This window comes from Vulpes lagopus, chromosome 6, assembly GCF_018345385.1.
Source record: "Vulpes lagopus strain Blue_001 chromosome 6, ASM1834538v1, whole genome shotgun sequence".
Taxonomy (NCBI): Eukaryota; Metazoa; Chordata; class Mammalia; order Carnivora; family Canidae; genus Vulpes; species Vulpes lagopus.
This window is the reverse complement of record NC_054829.1, coordinates 8,307,238-8,327,866: the sequence shown is the minus strand read 5'-3', so window position 1 is coordinate 8,327,866 and position 20,629 is coordinate 8,307,238. Positions and strand designations below refer to the sequence as shown.

At 38.7% G+C, this 20,629-nt stretch overlaps 1 protein-coding gene across 2 annotated transcripts in view; it reads right to left on the bottom strand.

Moving 5' to 3' along the window:
* The window catches only part of ATG2B (autophagy related 2B), a 71,000-nt gene that overhangs the window by 16,900 nt on the left and 33,471 nt on the right, over positions 1-20,629 (bottom strand). For both annotated transcript variants that reach the window (XM_041759817.1, XM_041759818.1), the window contains exons 17-34: positions 20,390-20,582; positions 19,752-19,894; positions 15,601-15,758; positions 15,016-15,188; positions 14,417-14,567; positions 12,812-13,011; positions 12,563-12,643; positions 11,164-11,270; positions 10,914-11,006; positions 10,120-10,190; positions 9,664-9,740; positions 9,251-9,421; positions 7,587-7,728; positions 5,321-5,523; positions 4,046-4,272; positions 2,582-2,690; positions 1,420-1,614; positions 492-593 (exon numbers count right to left, since the gene is read on the bottom strand). In XM_041759817.1, coding sequence (XP_041615751.1) covers positions 492-593; positions 1,420-1,614; positions 2,582-2,690; positions 4,046-4,272; positions 5,321-5,523; positions 7,587-7,728; positions 9,251-9,421; positions 9,664-9,740; positions 10,120-10,190; positions 10,914-11,006; positions 11,164-11,270; positions 12,563-12,643; positions 12,812-13,011; positions 14,417-14,567; positions 15,016-15,188; positions 15,601-15,758; positions 19,752-19,894; positions 20,390-20,582 — 2,596 coding nt within the window. The remainder of the gene's footprint in view (positions 1-491; positions 594-1,419; positions 1,615-2,581; positions 2,691-4,045; positions 4,273-5,320; positions 5,524-7,586; positions 7,729-9,250; positions 9,422-9,663; positions 9,741-10,119; positions 10,191-10,913; positions 11,007-11,163; positions 11,271-12,562; positions 12,644-12,811; positions 13,012-14,416; positions 14,568-15,015; positions 15,189-15,600; positions 15,759-19,751; positions 19,895-20,389; positions 20,583-20,629) is intronic.

Genomic DNA, 20,629 nt, shown 5'->3' with positions numbered 1-20,629 from the left:
GGCTCCCTGCATGGAGCCTGCTTCTCCCTCTGCCTGTGTTTTTGCCCCTCTCTGTGTGTTTCTCATGAATAAATAAATAAAATCTTAAAAAAAAAAAAAAAGAGAGAGAGAGAGAGAGAGAGAGAGAGACAAACCCTCTGATCTTTCCATCACAGATGTCAGGGAGTCATTTCCTACTCTCTGAAAATACCTGAGTACCTTCACGAGTGTGCATATGTGAGCATGGGAAAATGGGAAGTATGTAGTGAGTGCTAGGTCATGTAGAAAATGAGAAGACCGGAGCACAACACCTACTGTTTACTCTCCAACAGTTCAGATCCCAAACGCCTGATGAATTGGCCCTGTTTCTTACCAGCAGAACTCTGCTTTAATTATGTAACTTTCCTAACAGTTAAGTAACAATAAACATTTTAATTCAATGAAATTACACCTCTCCTTCTGAATCTGGGACATATAAGCGTAACTTCATAGACGATGCATGCAATACAAACCTGGTCAATATTGAGGCGAAGTGGCATTAGGGATACTCTCAAGCAGCATTCCTGTGGTGACCTGCCAGACTCCGGTCGCACATGTAATGCTTTCACTGTGAGCTACAAGATAAGAAGAATATTTTTTCCCCAATGAAATTACAACCTTGTTTTGAAGAAGAAGAAAGAAGAAGAAGGAAGAAGAAGGAAGAAGAAGGAAGAAGAAGGAAGAAGAAGGAAGAAGAAGGAAGAAGAAGGAAGAAGAAGGAAGAAGAAGGAAGAAGAAGGAAGAAGAAGAAGGAAGAGGAAGAAGGAAGAAGGAAGAAGAAGAAGAAGAAGAAGAAGAAGAAGAAGAAACAACAAACAAAAAAATCCCAATGTTACTCCTTAGAGGAGAACCAAAAGTGGAATGGTTTCCCCCCTTTTCCTTAAAAGCCTGAATCACACTTTTCTGGGTCACACACTCCCTGAAAAACCTCATGAGAGAGATGGATTCTCTTTAGTGGGAAAGATGCAAATGACAGTGCTGTACACATAGTGTCCTGGGAGCCCGCTGGGCCCCTGAAGCGAACCTGTAGAGCCACCCTCCAAAGATGGCTTTCTAGGACATTTTCTTCCAGCAATCCCGAATCATTCCTATTCCACTAAAATTGAGAAAGTGTTAGAAATCCGGAAAACTTCCAGCAATACTAAATATTTTGTGTAGATCACTATGGACTTCTGGTTTTCCTCATGTATCATCAGCAATAATAATTAATGGACCCTAAAAGTGACATGTAAAATAATTTTTAAATAAAACATTAAGTGGCATATTTAAAAGGGATTTTCATATTAGCATGAAAAAAAAAAAACCCTTCAATTTTCTCCAATCTAAATCTTCTGCAGTTAGATACAATAAACATACTTTTTGAAAAATACACAACAGAAAACATGAGGTCTTAAATCTTACCATGTTGGAATGAGCTTTTCGAGGCATTTCTTTACTACAATACAGGTACAAAAACTTATTCATTTGTGATGTTGCCAGACGATCTCGAATTTCAAGATCCTGCACAATGAACACCTGCCGGGAGACTGGGTGCTCTACGAGGCCAGAATCACACTCTGGCTTGCAAGGCGGGTAGACCTCGTGCTGAAACTTCACCTTCACGGACAAAAAAAAACACACAACAATTTTTACCTTTTATTTAAATTAGTTTTCCTCTTTAAAATGCAAAGTATCACCCATCATTTTCTTTGAATTCTCAGCTTCCACTCCACTTTCAGAGAACAGAACATTCCTTCATTTGTTCACTATATTGATCTACGTATGCCCCACCACATGAGGATAAGCTCAAATGACATTTCTTATTCAATCTTGGCAAAATCCTTATCCTTTTCAAGCAAAACCCTCCATAGGAATAATACACAAAATTATCATCTTGCATGCCTATGAAACCACTTGAGAAAGAACCAGTGGAGGCAGGGCTCAAGTTCCAAAGGGGGGCAAGGATACAAGCAAATGCATGGAATCTTCATCACTGCAATATCTCCATGTTAAGTACCCTAATATATATATATATATGACACTTGGCACAATCCCAGATAAGCTGGAAGAATTGAATGCATATAATGTCATTGGTGACCTGAACATACTGGTCTCTAGACATTCACGAAGGATCTGATCACACAGGTCTTATCCAATAGCAGGCCCTTCCAGACATATCCCAAGGCAGTGGTTTCCCAAGTGTAGTCCTGGGAAAGGTATTATCAGAATCACCTGGGAACTCATTAAAAATGCAAATTCATGAGCCCCACCTCAGACCTACTGATTCAGAAATTCTGGGGCCCAGCAACTTGTTTTAATAAGCCCTCAAGAGGATTCTGATGCTTGCTCAACTCTGAAAGACACTCCTCTAGGGACAGCCTGGGAAAACAAAAATGAAACAAAACCCCTCAAACTTCTCAGAACACCTGAGAAAGAAAAAGTAAAAGTTCTACAAACCCCCTGCACTTTTCCAATCCAAAGGGCTGGGACTTATGACTCAAAACCACAAGGTTGGGGAGTAACCAAAGAACCGCTATTAATGCTCTTACTTCAGTGGCTTTTTCCTTTCAAAATGCCATCTTACCTTGCTTAATTGTATTTCCATTAAAAAGTCATGGTTTCTTCCTTTTCCCCCACATACCATGTTGCGTCCATGCCTTGTGGGTGTGTGAGAAGGTGAGCTGTGAGGACTGCTATAAATGGAAAAATAAAAATAAAAAATAAGAATAAATAAACCTTTTGTTAAAGGAAATATTTAAAGAAAGGTAATGAATAACCTCAGGAAAAACAGCAAGATAAAAAGGGAAAATAAGATTATAGAACTATAAAACACATGGCCACAAACTGTATTTCTCTATATCAAATCTACATCTTTATGCTTTAGAGACACTGAGAATGTGAATTTTATTACTGCTGTTGTGGCAATCATCTGCCTGCTAAATATTTATGACTCTGGAAAAACTAACTATGGTGTTGGCATTCATATAACAGGACATGTAAAAATGAGAACTCTTGAGAAATTCTTTAGTACATCACAAACTTCTTACAGTCAGAGTACAAATACTAAATATCCCAATCAATACAGAAGAGAATTGAAGTTGTAAGTTCTTAAAAATCACTTTTAAATAGAAAGTCTATACACTGTTGTGCTAGAGGTTATCATTCCCTGAAGCCTTCTCTGATCCTCCCACCCTGATAAGAATGTTCACCCCACTGCACCTAGTCTCTGTAGACCTCTTCTAGACCCACCGAACAATGCACTCATTTAACAAGTACTTCAGGAGCATCGCCTCTTGCCTGGCAGTCTACTGGATGCAGGAGATTCAGGGCCAGGCGTGGTCCCTGCCTCTTGAGGCATACACTTCACTTCATTGCCCTCATCTGCTTACATAATGGTCCTTTTGAACAGAGGGCAGATTCTGAGTCTTACTCATTTTAGTGAATGTGCCTCTAACACAAGCTCTGGCACTTGGTAAATATCCAAAATATTTTGCTGAATGGCAATCACTTAAGTCACGTTTTAGTAAATATACAAACAATGCAACGATGTTTAGAAATGAAAAGCTTTAACATTAAAAGAGTAACATTTAAATTAGTTTTCTTTGTAAAGATTTTATTTATTTATTCATGAGAGAGAGGCAGAGACACAGGCAGAGGGAGAAGCAGGCTCCCCACATGTGGGACTCGATCCCAGGACCCCAGGATCACAACCTAAGCCAAAGGCAGAAGCTCCATCACTGAGCCACCAGGGTGCCCCTAAATTACAGTTTTCAATACTACTTTGTTAAAAAGTTTTGTAAAGATTTTATTTGAGAGAGAGAGCGCTCATGAGCAGAGGGAGTAGCAGACTCCCTGCTGAGCAGAGAGCCCAATGCAGGGATCCATCCCAGGACCCTAAGATCATGACCTGAGCCAGAGGCAGATGCTTAACCAATGAAGCCACCCAGGGGCCCCTTAATTCTCAAAATGACTAATTCTATGTATTTCTCTATGAAAAGAATATAGTGTCGCTAAAAAAATAAATAAGCTTCTGTAGAATTCAACTTACATGTAACTTTTAGCAGGAGAAGTAGGAGGGGCGGTTCCAAAATCCTTTCCTCCATAAAGATGCCAAACAAGAGAGACTTCTTTAACAACATAGCGGACGACAGGGACCGGAAAATGCAATGGGGCTTTGCTCGTATCAGTCTTCTTAACAGGCTGACTAAAGTAATTCTCTCTTATTACAATTGCATCATCAACCATTACTTTTACAACGGGCTCTTCTTCCTTCTCCTAAAATAAACATGGAACACACAGTCTTGTCTCAGTAGAAATTACTGATTATTATACTGCATAACTCAAATTTCTTGATTCTGGCATTCTTTCTAATATCAATATATGAATTGGGCAAGTACTGACATTAATACCACACTGCATACCCTGCATTATTCAGCATCAAATGGACTTACTGTTCTATGTAAATCACTCCACAAGGAGTCTTCATATCCTTCAATTTGGCCTTTACTATTTAATAAAAAGGCACAAATTTAGTGGGTGTGTATTGTGGATGTGTGTCTGTGTGTATAGTTCTTTAATTCAAAATCAGTACTACATTCCAAATTGAACATACTTCAATATACTGACCAAATTACCATGTTTAATTGCTTTTTATGTTTTTAATTTCCTAGGATGAAGTAAACAAATACATTCACCAAGTTATTAGTAAGCAGTTTAATATGTATATAGACTAAATGGTGACTCATGAAGTTCAACTCCAGCATTAATGCTTAACTATTCTAGTTGAACTCTGTATTCATTACATCTAGATCATACTTTTTAAATGTGAGCATGACTCTCACATGGCAATTACACTCATCAACCATCCATCAGTCATCACACAAACCACGTCTTACCTTTCCCAATTCTTGGACTAGCAACTCTGGATAGCACTCCTTTCGCCATTTCCTTGCCCTAAAAGCTATCTTAACTACATTCAACATCTGTAGTTTAATAATCTATGTAGAAAATTTTGCCCTCAAACTAATACACTATATGTTAACTAACTTGAAGTTAAATCTAAAAAAATTTTTAAATAAATTTTTTTTAAATTTTGCAAATATAGAGCATCTTGGAGTTTTGGAGCAATGTGTCACAGAAATAAATAGTGAAGTACAGCAAACATTTGCAAAGCCTCAATAATAAGTTACAAAATGAAGTCACTGTAAAGTGCCAAGAATTCTAAAAAAAAAAAAAAAATCTAGAGACTCCTTCTCAGGTACCCTTTGGTCAATTCAATTTGTAACACTACCTAAAGGCCTCAATTTTATTATCCATTTATTACCTGACTGTTTGCTCTTGGTGCAAAAAGAATGCAAAAGTCGTCATTCTCAGTAGGCACACCTGCCATTGCATCACTAATCAAGTGGGGTGTGAATGAGGTATAAGGAGGGCCAGGCTCCTGGGACACATTCCCACTCTCATCTGGAAACAGGAAGAGGTCTGAACAACAAGGCTCCTGAATTTGAGATTTTTCATCCAAAACACCTAGGTAAAAAAGAATACAACACTCAACTTGGCACATTCTGAAACATCAACAATAACACTTAAACATTTTAGCTACATGTCAGATACAGTTTTCACCTACATCTCATTTCTTATAATAACCTTCTGACTACTAATAAAAAGAGTGATAATAAGTTTGCAGTTCTCTATGAGAACAGTAAATGACGGTCTCAAAGTCATAGCAAGTCTTCTCTTCGTTATTTCGCACTAGAGCAGCTCAGAAATTGAGCAGCAGCTGGTTAGTGTTGACTAGAGTTTTGTTTAAACCAGAATTGCATACTGACAACTCTGTCCTGTGGGCAGAGATCTGGAAACCTCTGGAACAACACCGCAAGGGGAGGAACAACTGGTTACATTTGGCAGAGCCTCCCCTTAAACTATAGGAAATCTCTGCTTATAGAGGGGAGGTGGCAGAAACAGTGTCCAAGTGGGTCCTTGGCCAGGGAGTGGTGCCCTACAATAAACAGACTACTCAACAGGGCGCTTGATACCCAAACAGGCCACCTGTTCTCAGGGAGCTCTTAATGTGGTTCACAAAAGACTGCACATGTGCCAAAATCTGGAATGTGAATATACATTTTTATTACATATTAGAGGGATCCCTGGGTGGCACAGCGGTTTGGCGCCTGCCTTTGGCCCAGGGCGCGATCCTGGAGACCCGGGATCGAATCCCACATCGGGCTCCCAGTTCATGGAGCCTGCTTCTCCCTCTGCCTGTGTCTCTGCCTCTCTCTCTCTCTCTCTATCATAAATAAATAGAAATTAAAAAAAAATTATTACATATTAGATCCACTAATTCTTTCACCATTCGGTCATTCCAAACCACTGTAATATGGACTCGGAATGTGAAGATGAATAAAGTGATATCTTAGCCTCAAGAGGCTCATAGATCAGATTTTTAAATTCTTCTATGGCAGCACCTTGGAGTTACTCATCCTTTATAAGTGCCCAGTGCTGGGGGATCCCTGGGTGGCTCAGTGGTTTAGCACTTGCCTTTGGCCCAGAGTGTGATCCTGGAGTCCTAGGATCAAGTCCCACATCAGGATCCCTGCATGAAGCCTGCTTCTCCCTCTGCCTGTATCTCTACCCCTCCCCCCCCCTCTCTCTCTCTCTCTCTCTCTCTCTCTCTCTCTCGAATAAACAAATAAAATCTTTAAAAAAAAAAAAAAAAGTGCCCAGTGCACCTGAATTGAAGCTGCTCAGTAAATATTCATGAAATATTCTTTCCCACAGAAGTAGGTAGCTGCTAAAAGTTCCTATTTGTTCCTGAGTTCTAATTTATGCTAAATTAGAATGAAATCAACAATTTAACCATAAATTTTATGATACCAGGAGATAATTTTTAAAAATTACGATTTCATAACATATAGAAATGACTTTTCAACCAATTAGAAAAGAAATATTTTTAGATAGATGCTTCAAAGTACTTAGATGCTTCCAGTTGGTTTTGAAGGCTCTCCCACTGGCTGGTCCCCCCCTTTGCTGGCCAATTCTTTCCAATGAGAAGGGACTTGTTGTTCCAATAAGAGCCAAAGCTGTAAGATAAGGCTTCTGCGCCTCTTTCAACATTCATGACCTTGCCAAGACTACCTTCTCTCCCCACTTCCCCACTCCATATACTACTTTTTTTTTTTTTCCACATACCACTCTTTAAAAGCCAACTCCTCTCACTTTTACTGAAATCTAATGAGACAATTCCAATAGTTGAGATCGTTACCCACTCCCCCAAGCACTTTCTCATGTCATTTCTCAATCATTCTAAGTAAGAGCATCAGTCTGGCTTGGTGCCAATCTGTTTTACGAAACTCTAAGCTAACAGAAAAGATAAGCTTTGTCTTTCATTTAATCTGTATCCCCCACAACACCCTGGCCAGTGGTTATTTATCTACTAGTCGCTTGATCACACAAGTGGATTGACTAATAAATATCTACCAAAACTTGGACTTTTAATAAGTTGTTCACTGCAGAATTTATAAGCAGACAAATAACATAAGCTTCAAGTGTGGCCCCAGTGCTCCCAGGGAGGAAGACCTGGCCTGTCCTACCGTTAGCCTGGGCTTGTGTAGACGCAGCCGCCTGCTGCAGATCAACCTCTTCCATAGCGTCACTCATCAAATCACGTAACATCTGCTGGTCGGCTTCAGGAAGGACTGGACCTCGTGAGGATGAACGACCACTGGAATCTACCTACAGCCAAAACACCTAATTAAAAATAACTGAAAATGCTCTAAGAAGTAAACTACTTAGCATGATTTTGTCCTAGAAACACACTATAGTTTACAGCAGAAACAGAACACAGCTGTTGTTCTACCTTCTGCCTGGAAGCTATTACATTTTAAGCTGTTAGCATCATCACCACCCCAACAACTACTGGCAAACAAATAAATGTGCCATCGTCTCAAAGCCAGGATGGTAAGCTGGGATGGTGGAGAGAAAGCACCCTAGAAGATTCAGAAGCTAAGAACACTACAGTGAGGCCTGGGGAGAGGCAGTCTTTCTCTGCAGAGTAGGAACTGCTCAAATCTGGCAGCTACACCAACTACTTCATGGCACAAAGCAGCTGGAGGTCAGAGCCTTGTGGCTTGGAGTGAATAGACACCCAAGGACATCAGGGGCCATACACAGCAGGGGAAATCTACTAAGTGAAGATTGATGGGCTTCAACTCCAGCACTGGTGCTTAATCATTTTGGTGAACTGTGCATTCATGAAATCCAGACCATGCTTTTTAAATGGGAGCATGACTCTAACATGGAAAGATCCAATTTGAAAGGGATAATTCAAAATAACTTTTAATAAACCGGAGAATGTTTTTTAAAAGAGAATAAACAGTAGAGAGAGGGAGTCTCATAAATTGCCTTAACAGTGAGAAGACAACAGGAGCAAGAAGTCCAGACCTGAAGCATAACACGAATGAAGTGCCAGAGCATCTAAACCAGAGACAATGCATGACCAGTCAGACCCATACTAGAGGCTCTGTTACCTCAGAGACTGAATCCTGTTCACGGAGCAGTTCATGAAAGACAATGAAGTAGCACTAACAAGTTAAAAATGCTAAGCAAACCAGACATTGCTCAATCTATACGTAAGAAAGCACATGAGAGTATAAGAAAGCACTGACCCAGAAATCAAAGTATCTGAGTTTTGTTGCTGTTTTTGCTAATTTGGGCAAATCGCCTAATTCTCGGGGTTTTAACTTATTCATCTCTAAAACAGAAGTGACCCTCTTTAACCTATCACACAGAGCTAAAGAAAATCAGAAACGAGAAATATACCGAAAATCTAACAGAACCATATGTAAAAAAATGGTAGCATTAGTCGTCTGGTAATAATACCAACCCTTATATCTATCTTCTCAGAAGCATTTTTACATATAAGACTAGCAGAGAATAAGCTCTTGCTAAGTGTTTTCTTTCTTCCAGAGGGGAGATGAAAATAACTCAAGTCTGGAAGAAAGTACTGCATTGGCCCAGAAGACGAATGTTCCGAAACAAAGAATATCAAACAATAAAATGGTTTTCCAAAAAGGCCCATGGAGTCACCTTTCCGGACCCTATCACTCTGAAGGTAAATAACAACTAGGTGATTTCTCAAAGTTTCTTTTCTACCTCATGACTGTCATGAGGACCTCACTGGCACACACACATCACTCAGGTGGCTGCAAGGTGTCAGGGGTGAGTTAGCTCTAATGAACGATGCTGCCAGCTCTACCTTCATCTTTCGGTGAGGGGCTCCAGGCTTCATCTCTACCTTGCTCGCTGCATGTAAGTCCCCATAGCTTGCAATGTATTGAATGAGGTTCATTAACGCAGCACAAGAGTCTGAGCATGTTCGGATATGAACGATGTCACTAGAACAGTGTAGCTCAAAGCGTGGCTCAGTCTGGATGGACACAAGGGAAAAGGAATAAACAGGTTTTCCAAACAAGAGATAAAAATTTCCTGTTTTGCATAGGTTTACATTAAATAAAATAGAATTTTACTTGCCACAGGAAATGTATAACTAAATCTTAAAACATTTTATCTACTTTTAACCAAAATAATTTTACAGTAAATTCAATTCTTTAGTCACTCCTATAAAAAATAGGAGTTACATAAAAATTTCCATTTATTTTAATAGCTTACTTGCTCTCCATCAGAATCAGATTTCATTGCAGTTATGGTTAATTCCAAAAGCCCCATATCCATCACACGAACGTAATCTAGAATTTTTTTAATTAACAAAATAATCTGAGTAAAGGTTCCACAAAATACTTATCCAACCAACATGTAATAAAACTAGCATCTCTTTAAAATTCATGGCAGTTAGTGGTACAAATATTTAGAATGCAACAGAAATACAGCTTCACCTTATGAAAGTCCTATAATTCCTTTTATTTAGGAACAAAATTAATCTTATATTAAATAGAGTATATGTAACTTGATGCACTTAACTAACGTTCTAAGGACATTACAATTTCAAACTGGTATTTAATAAGATTCTTAGTTCAATGGCATTATTCCAGAGTTCAAACACTTTAAAATAGTCACATAAAAAAAAAGAGCATTCATCCATCCCAGACTTTGTTTTTTAACTCTTACCTCTACTCAAATTAATAGTGACAGTATTACATTTGTCAGACAGATGTAAAGCAGCTTCATCCAAGATTATCCTGAGGAAACAATATAAAAACAATATCCAAAATATTAACTTTGAATACATGACATGTGACCACAACATCTTTAGTTGTATCATTCTTCTGATTTACAAGCTATGAAAGTCACTGGTGATTTCTTACAAGTGGCATCTAACATCCCTAAAACTCATGATTTCTGAGTGCTAGAAATATTTAAATGGTGTTAAGGAGACTGAATTATTTGCTAAATTAATTTCAAATTTTCAGCATTTTTTAATAGATGCCCACATTCATAAATCTAAATTATGAAAATAAAGTGTTATCAGGTAGTATGGGAAGTTTAGATTTCTGTTTTTAAAAGTAAACTATCAATCTTAATAATTCATTTCCTCCCTAAAAGTGAGAAACAGTGATAAATGGAAGAGATGAGACAAATCCCATTTTTTCAAATGAAAAACTGAAAACCTAGATAAAGGGACAATGACTACAAGTAAAAGAATGCTGATTTTAGCAATGCCTGGGTGGCTCAGCAGTTGAGCATCTGCCTTCAGCTTAGGGTACGATCCCACAGGGAGCCTATTTCTCCCTCTGCCTGTGTCTCTGCCTCTCTGTCTCTCATAAATAATCTTAAAAAAAAAAAAAAAAAAAGAATGCTGATTTTAACAAAAGGTTGGGACTTTAGTCAAAGACTTCAGCTAAATATCAGTTAGCATGTTTAGAACAGCTGCATTTAGCAGACATTAAAGTTTACCCAGGCACCTGAGAGTAGACGAGGATTTGTCCAAGGCCACGCTACTTGAAACGCTGAAGGTTTCCACAGTGAGAAGAGATCGGATCGGCAAATAAAGAGGCCTGATATCAAAAGGAAACAAAGAATATCAGTCTGCTGCCAACAACAGAAACTCCCTTAAAAGATCATTTTGAACCTTAACCCTAAATTTGAATTATGTATTTTTTCAAAACTTAGTATATACTTCAAATAAAGCTTTATTTTGCTCCGTGAACTGACCTATAATCAAGTGCGCAGCTCCAGAGATGAACATGAAAAGTTGTAAACGAAGTTGGAGGATTATATCCCAGAACAGGTTCATCAGCAATATTCAAGAAGTATAAAATCTATAATCACAAAAATATAAAATGCCCTGCTTTAGAAGGAAAAAAAAAGTTTTGATATGATATCCCTAATACCAACATAAAACATCTCACAGAAAAAGCAACTGTTTATTGACAAAATTAATGCTAAAAGAAAAAAAAATCATTTTGAAGCAATTCATCTCAAAAAGTATTTGCAAAACTGGGGAGCCCCGGTGGCTCAGTGGTTTAGTGCCACCTTCAGCCCCGGGCATGATCCTGGAGACCCGGGATCGAGTCCCACGCTGGGCTCCCTGCATGGAGCCTGCTTCTCCCTCTGCCTGTGTCTCTGCCTTTATGTCTCTCATCAATAAATGAATAAAATCTTTTAAAAAAATGTTTAAAAAAAAAAGTATTTGCAAGACTACTTTTGAAGTATTTCTGAAATGAAGAGAGAGCCCCATTTGACAATTGCAGTGTTACAAAAGTCTTAGAAAAATCCTATCTTCTCAAAGATACAATTTATATGAAAATCATTATAAATTCCTTCTATTCCATCTGCTTTTCTATGTAATCCACTTTTGGGAAAAGTTACTTTTCCTTAAACTATACCTAGCTCAGTCTAAAACCAGATCCTCTTACAAACATCCACTCTCCTCTATTTCTATCTCTATGAGGTTAGACTAAATCTCCCCTTTACAGCAGAGCTCAGGGTTCGCACCAACCATCTCTCGACCCTCACTACACAGATCTAGGTCTTCTCAGGTTTCCTAAATGCTTTTATGAAAGCTCTCTGAAAACTTTAAGGTATAAAATATTTTATTATTTTCTCAACACAAAGAAAAAGTTCCTCTAAGGAAAATAAACAAGAATCACAGTGCATTAATTTTCACTCTCAATAGAAAAGAATTAACCAACTGCACTTCATTAATCAAAAACCAACTGCATTTCACTAATCCTTAGAAATGTCTCAAAGCATGTTACTGGCCTAGGGAATAACTCTGAAATTCTGGCACCTACAAGAGTAAGTGCAAGTCAATACATCATTTATTGTTCCTCTACACCAGGGACTCAATAGAATCCCTTCCCTTAAATGACATAAAAGATAACGGTTTTGAGATGTTCAGGGTCGAAACTTAAAGGTAAAAAAAAATCAATTTCATTCTGGAGTGGTGATAACGTTCTATTACTAACCTAAGAGGTGGCTAGTTATACAGGAGTGTTTACTTCAATGATAATTCAATGCACACTGATTATTTACGATTTGTGACTTTACAGTATTACATATCTGTATAAAGTAAAAAGTAAAATCAATATGTACCTAACAACTCTCTTACCTGCTCGTGCCAGCTAAGCCCAGAAGGAAGTATTCTGTGCTGGAGTGTGGCTCCTTTCAACCCCACAGCAATGAGAAATTCCTATACAGAATAACACAAAAAGTTACATTGATCACCTGTATATCACTAGGTGAAAACCTGAAAAGTTTTCCTAAGAAAATAAATGTGCTGCCTTTTACGCAATCACGTTTAGCTAGTAATCAAATGAACAGCAAGTATTTAATGGTATAAAAGTGTAAAAACACAAACCTTTGTATTGGACTCTGATTTATCAGAAAGTATTTTAACTGCAACAGAGAGCATATTCAAAGTGTCTCCTCCAACACCATCTGAAGAAGCTCTACTGAGGCCATCTTCTTCAGAGGAATAAATAGTAGGTTCCAACCAGTGTGGGCGGGTTGAACTGGGCAGTCGTGTTTCTGTAGGAAGGATCACTCCATCTACTACACCTACATTGACAAGGAGGTGACAATATAACAAAATGATAATCTGAATTAGTTCACAGATTTTGACAACTCAAAACAAAAATCTATAGGCTTCCACTGAATATAATTCTGGAGGCAAAATGATCAAAAACCAGCTTGACGTTATTAATCTGTATCCTCTCTGCTAATGTTGGTACAACTGACCATACCCTACCTAAAAAAAATTAAGATATGAAACGCTAGGAAATTAAATAGAAAATTGTGAAATACTAAGACTGTGCAAGTATTGTTTTCTAGACTTTGGGGGTAAAAAAAAGAACGTGTATCTTCCATTCACAAGATAATAGGGAATGTGCTCAAAAGATAGTAAATTCTGTTTTTTTTTACCAAAAGGAAATGCTGCTTAAGTAACAAATGTAAAGTCCTATCAATTCATCAGAGGATAATAAGATACAGTACATCCCATAAAATGGAATATTATCTGGCAATAAAAGGAATAAAATACTGTTACACTTGGATGACCCTTGAAAACATCATGCCAAACAAAAGATGCCAGTCACAAAAGACCATATATCATATGATTCCATAAATATCCAGAATACACAATCCACAGAGACAAAGTAGATTAGAGGTTATTTAGTGCTGGAGGGTGGGAGGTGGAAGGCCACGGCAGGGTTACACCTAAAAGGGTACATAGCTTCTTCTACGGGTGATAGAAAGGTTCTAATGTTGTGATGATGCCTCCAATTCTGTAAAATTTTGAAAACCAGTGAAATGTATAGTTTGAATGGGTGAATTATATGGAATACGAACTACTATATCTCAAAGTATAGAAGTTATTGCCCAGAAAAACCATAAAGTCTACTCCTAATTTACAGTATTATTTTGCCAATGAATCAGAACAACCCACAGAAAATAATTTCTATTATCAGAGTTTTGTTCTCAAAATAGATTTTCCTTATTAGGGGGCAGTTAAGTGTCTTCAGCTCAGATCATGATCTCGGAGTTTTGTTTTTTTTAAGATTTATTTATTTATTTATGATAGACACACAGAGTGAGAGTGAGAGAGAGAGAGAAAGAGAGAGAGAGAGAGAGGCAGAGACAAAGGCAGAGGGAGAAGCAGGCTCCATGCCGGGAGCCCAACACAGGACTCAATCCCAGGACTCCAGGATTGCGCCCCAGGCCAAAGGCAGGCACCAAACCACTGAACCATCCAGGGATCCCCTGATTCCGGAGTTCTGAGATCGAGCCCCACAACAGGCTCCCTGCTCAGCGGGGAGTCTTCTTTCTTTCCCTCTGCCGCTGTCTACACTTGTGAGCTGTTTCTCACTCTCTCTCAAATAAATGAATAATCTTTTTAAAAACTTTATTAAAATTTAAATGGGTCTAAACAGAGGTGAACAGAACACACATTCAACATGTGTCCTACCTTTGTGGTATAGACTGAGACTGCTGGCATGAAGGCAGATGTAGTGCTTGTCATCACAGCCTTCATACTTGGTCACACAAAACAAGGAACCACTGTTGAACTCTAACCAGAACTCGCCATGCTTATTTTCCAACAGCTCTCCATTATCTTGCTAATAAAAAGACCAAAAAACGCAGAAGTCATTACTTAAATGCGGAAAAGTCAAAATGCCTCTTGAATTGCTCCTTCCTGATTCAGCCAACAGGACTCGCCCATGTGGCAGCAAAGCACTTTGATTCTCAAACCACCCAACATGAGGTGGCATGAAATGCTGTGTAGGGTCTCCTCTGCCGAATGAACCCCTGCACTTCACTCTCCTTTATAATACGTAAATTGCTAGTGATCACCTCAGCAGCAGAACCAGTACATTTGCCAAAAGAAGGTCCATACTAGGTTTGTCTTCTGATCCACAGTGAAACGCTCTCGGAAGCTGCTGTCACTGCAGACCTTCCTCAGGCAGTGAAACAACCTCCCACTACCTCAATGACAGCATGTGTAAATCATGGCACATTTAAAATAAAATATACCTGAAACAATACTTTGGCTTTGCAAATCCTTACCCTGACATCTGTAAACACTGCCATTAATCCATGATTGATACTCAGAAGAACAGAAAGAAAACTCTGTGAGTTCTTGTTCTGAGAGTCTAATTTTTTTTTCCTACGGGAACGATAGTTGGGATCCACTGTAGAAAAATACTGCAACGTCTCCTCCTCAGATCCACTTTCCTCATCTGTGAGAAACAAAGGTCACAGGAAATATGGTGCTGACAGCTATGGAAATAAAATAGCAGCTAAAACAATATCACAAAAATATTTTACAAAAAAATTTTTAAAAATATTTTACAACCTGTTTTTTTTTTTTTTACCAAGAATCTGGCATGACAATAAAAATGTACTTTCTATTTATTTTCTCCTCCCCACTGAACTTAATATATATATACTACCACTATAAAGATAACATATATAATTGACAATATTCAATGTGTAGATAAAAGGGGGGAAATACTGTTATTAGAAGACATTATAAAATATAGTTACCAGGGGAAATACCCAAGAAACATTTTAAAATCAATTGAAAAGGTTACTACTCTGTTTATTGATAAACCCAGCATTTTAAAGTCAAAACAAAGTTAAATACATTACCATAGTGAACTGTGGATTTAAATGGACTAAAACTCTCTTTGTTGAAGGTGTTAATCAGCTGACTGGCTACAGAAAGACCAAGACCATAAGAAATATTTTCAAATGTCTCCACTGGTGAAGGAGCTGTTGGTTCCCACAGCAGCAAGTCATTAAAGATCCTACAGAAGACAGAAGTTGAAAAATACATAACTCCTACTTCAGCTAAAAGTAATCTCAAGAACATAACCTTTAAGAAGCCACATGAATAATAGTTTTTCTAAATGGAAAACAGAAATTAGATCCCACAAAGGATTTTTTTTTTAAAGCATCAAATACATTTCTTTCAATAGGAAAAGTACTGATACGGCTCAACTACAAGGCAATGAGAAAGGAATCTGTACAAATAGGTACTTAATGAGCTATCAGCCTAGTTTTAGCTGTGTTGTGTGCATCAATTACATACGCCTAAATGCACCTTAAAGGAGGAAGTTAAAAACTTATTTAAAAAAAAAAAATGAAACACTGTTCACATAGGAGAGCTCTCTGTAAACTGGAACACACCATGCACCCTCATCTGACCCACCCACCCACCCATGGGACAGCCCATGGAAGAATCATTACTCTCACTTCACAACTTGGGAGAAACTGCTTCATAAAGGTTAAGTGCCCTGCCCAAAGTCACAGAGCTAATTTGGGGGAGGACCAGACCATAGCCCAGATCTTGTCCAGCTCCCAGTTCAGCTCTCCTCATTACTCACTGTTCCTAGGGATAACTGCTTTTTGTCTCGCTCCCACAGAAAGCACAGCTTCCCTGGGAAATGTGCATGGGAGAAGAATGCATAAGAAACAGGGAATAAAGGCAGGAAATCCTCTAACTGGCTGCACGACCAAGTCAATACTCGTGATTAATGGGTGATACACATCAATCTAGGTTTCTAGCACATCCTACTCTGTCATGACTCAGATGTCTTGCTGCTCCTATGTTCCCCACTGCAATTAGCTCTGCTTCACATTTTCATAGAAATTCAGACTTTACAATGTCCTCTCTGAAGGCTGCTGTTAGATTTGGACCCACAGTGAATCCTTCATCACAAACCTAACTCAATCACGAGCCTGTAACAGTATTTTCTCGCTTCCCCTTCCTAGACCATAGCCTCTCAGAGAGACGGCCTTAGGTCTTGGTCATATTTATATGTGCCTAGCACAGTGGCTGTCATTAAGCAGGCATTTGATGATGAGACAACCAGTGGATGACTCACATGGCAGGACTGCCAAAGGCACAGCCTCGTCGTAAAGCCTAGTGTGAATACCAATCAAGGTGCCAAGCAATGAGGCAGGCTGGCCCTTCCTGTGAGAAGCCACTTGTCTAGGAACTTCCTGGGCCAATTCCTAAGCTTCTGAAGCCCTAGAAAGTATAAACCAGGACTGAGTGCCAAGACTCTCAGTAGACTGAAATACCCACTCCAAAAGCTCTCCATTTGGAACTATCAATAGGTGAAGAATACCAGAGATACAGGGCAGAAACAAGTCTCCTCTCAGAACCAATGACAACTATGCCCCCAAACTGTGTGATACTTATTGGGTCACTGCTTCTTGGGTATATTGCTCACAGGACAAAGAAACAAGAGTGTAAGCCCAGATCTTACTCTAAACTCCTTTGTAAATAAATAATGAAGATATAAAAATGAATTTTCTCAGGAAATGCCCTTCCTATACGTTATTCCCTATAACAATTCTCTTAACTTCACAGGTTAAAGAGAAACTACTACTTTATGTAAAATCTGACCTGTAAATATGTTTCATATGACTTTGCATTTTCCTTATTTACATTTTGATCTAAACATGGTCTTGATATCATTAATACTGTAAAATATTAGATGTTTCTAATACCAAGAAAACATTTGAGATATTTAAGGACAGAGCGGGTGCTTGGATGGCTCAATCAATTAAGCCGCCAACTCCTGATTTCGGCTCAGGTCAGGATCATGGAAGTGAGCCCTGTGTCAGGCTCCTCACTCAGCAGGGAGTCTGCTTGAGGATTCTTGCTCTCCCTCTCTATTTGCCCTTTCCCCTGCTCTTGCTCTCTCTAAAATATCTTTTAAAAGAAGATATTTAAGGACGTATCACCATGATTCTGTGGTTATGAGCCTGAAATATAACAGGTAATAAATACTCATTTAAGAAAGCTAGTAAAAATTCTTTTATATTCTAAAGAAATTTTGAAATAGAAAAAAGTTCTCCTGTACCTAAGACCATCTAAAAAGAGCCAGTTGACCAAGGCACTAAAGGAATAAACCAAGATCTTAAAGTATATGAAGTTAAGGCAGAGTGGTTATAACCCTGCTCAGAAAGTTACTTTCTTTAATGTATGAAAATAAAAATAAATAAAAATTATATGGATAAAGAGGCAACACTAAAACATTTAGCAAAACTCAAATGGGGTGTGATGATTAGGTAACAATATTAATTTTCTCATTTTGAGGGCTGAATTATGATTATGTAGAAGAATGTCTATGGGAAATACTCAAGTGCTCAGGAAGGGCATTAGGTCAGCAGCTCACTCTCAAATGGTTCAGGGTTTGGTTAAAAAAAAAAAAAAAAAAAAAAGCTCTTTGTGCTATACTTGCAACTTCTCTAAGTTTGAGAATATTCAAATACTTTAAAAAATATTAACTCCATAATACATATTCAAAGCCAAATAAGGGGCCAAGAATTGACACCAAGAACTTAGATACATCATTTATAAGATCCACAGGGTGAAGGAGAACTTCAGCCTTTATGTAAGTGTAGGCACCTGAGAGCCGGAGATACAGAGTAGAACAGTAACGCTTTCCAGCAACCACTATGTAACCAACTCCCCAAAAGAACACTTTCCTGTTCCCTCCTCTGAGCAATCAACAGCCCCACCAGCCATCCCAACTGACCTCCCCATGTGCTCTCCCCATGTGCTAACTGCTGGCTCCTTGGGACTGCTCTCTAGCACACCTAAGAAGTCAGCTCCCATAGCATGAGCTCTATGTTCTGTATATTCACCAAATGCCAATTGTATTTGGCCTCTACTATGCTCATCTCTATTGTTTTAAGTAGAGTTTTAATTCTAAATTGTACTAATAGGTGACTTTTAAATATATAGACTGAAAAAATTTTTTTAATTATATATATAAATATATATAAATAATAAATTATATATACACATATATAGAGAGACTGAAGTGGAAAAAATCTTAAAAATCGAAGATTTTGCACTCAAATTCCTTTGAAACTATTTTTTCAGGGACACCTGGGTGGCTCAGCGGTTGGGCATCTGCCTTTGGCTCAGGCAGGATCCCACGGTCCTGGGATCGAGTCCCATATTGGGCTCCCTGCATGGAGCCTGCTTCTCCCTCTGCCCTTGTCTCCGCCTCTGTGTCTTTCATGAGTAAATAAATAAAATCTTTAAAAAAACAAAAACACTTTTTTCAGAAACTGAAGATTGTAGAAAAAAGGAGATAAAATCAGACAGGGTGACAAAACATGAGACACCTAACTCTGGGAAATGAACAAGGGGTGCTAGTGGAAGGGGAGGTGGGCGGGGGGATGGGGTGACTGGGTGATGGGCACAGAGGGGAGCACTTGATGGGATGAGCACTGGGTGTTATGCTAGATGCTGGCAAATTGAACTCCAAAAAAAAACTATGCAAAAATAAATGTCTTTAAAAAATAAATAAGACTTTTCAAAAAGTTAAATAGAAGAACATTTTCTTCCTACACCTCAATGGACTATCCTGTAAATCTCATCATCAAGACAACTGAACCACCCCCCCCCCCCTGCAGCACCTGCTGGCCCTCCATACAGGCGTCTCTCAACTCTCTTCATGTCTCTGCACACACAGGAGACATATTTGCTCAGTACTCTATGGAAATGTGATGGAGAGCAACCAGTCACCAAAGGTGGATGGAATAAACATCTCACGTACAAGTAACTCAGTTACCAGACACACTGATTAGGAAATTCCACTATGACAACAGCCCCACATAACAGTTAACGGTTTTGTAATCAACACCACACAAAGTACCCAGGGGTTGTAGATACTATTAAAGCAAGGACAGAAAAAGGGGAAGTGGGGAAACAGGGAAGCAGTTAGGCAGAAAAGTACAATCCCAAAAACTCAACTAAATGTACTTAAACTCACCTATTATAAAGCTTCTCATAAAAACTTTTACTAGGTAGTGTTATGTGAATGTTGGGTAACGTAAGTTCCAGCACATAGTGAGAATTGCTGATTGCTTTATCCTGAAACTCTGTCATTTCTACAGGGTCTCCAGGCATCACCATCTAAAATAGAATAGTTTAGTGGGAAAAAAAAAAAAAAAAGCACCAAATAACCATTTCATGTTTAAAATAACAGTAGCACCTTCTGCCTTATCCATGGACTCGATATTGTAAACAGAGAAGAGTGTAACTTTTTTTTTTTTTTTTTTTTTTTTTTTTTTTTTTTATGATAGTCACAGAGAGAGAGAGAGAGAGAGACAGAGACAGAGAGACACAGGCAGAGAGACACAGGCAGAGGGAGAAGCAGGCTCCATGCACCGGGAGCCCGACATGGGATTCGATCCCGGGTCTCCAGGATCGCGCCCTGGGCCAAAGGCAGGCGCCAAACCGCTGCGCCACCCAGGGATCCCCGAAGAGTGTAACTTTTAAAGAAAGAAAAATACTATTCAGTCTTAGAGCTAAATGCCTAACAAAAACAGCAAAGTACTTCAAAAACAAAGAATGAAAACGACTGCTGTATGGAACAGGTAATTCTTTGGTTGCACGCTGGCATTTTACCTGCTCATTTTCAAACATGACTCTCCGAGAGGAGAAGGGAGATGGGGCCGGTCTTCGCAGATCACAAACATCCTTCAGGGAATGAGCACCCCCTTCCTCCTCTTCCTGGTAGCGGCCATCACTCTCTTCTTCCTCCGCAGCTATTCGCTCCAAAATGGAATGCACAGCTGGCGGATTTAATTTGAGTACAATTCTGACAGCAAAGACAATTTAAAAAAATCAAGGTCTCAGTGCAACCAG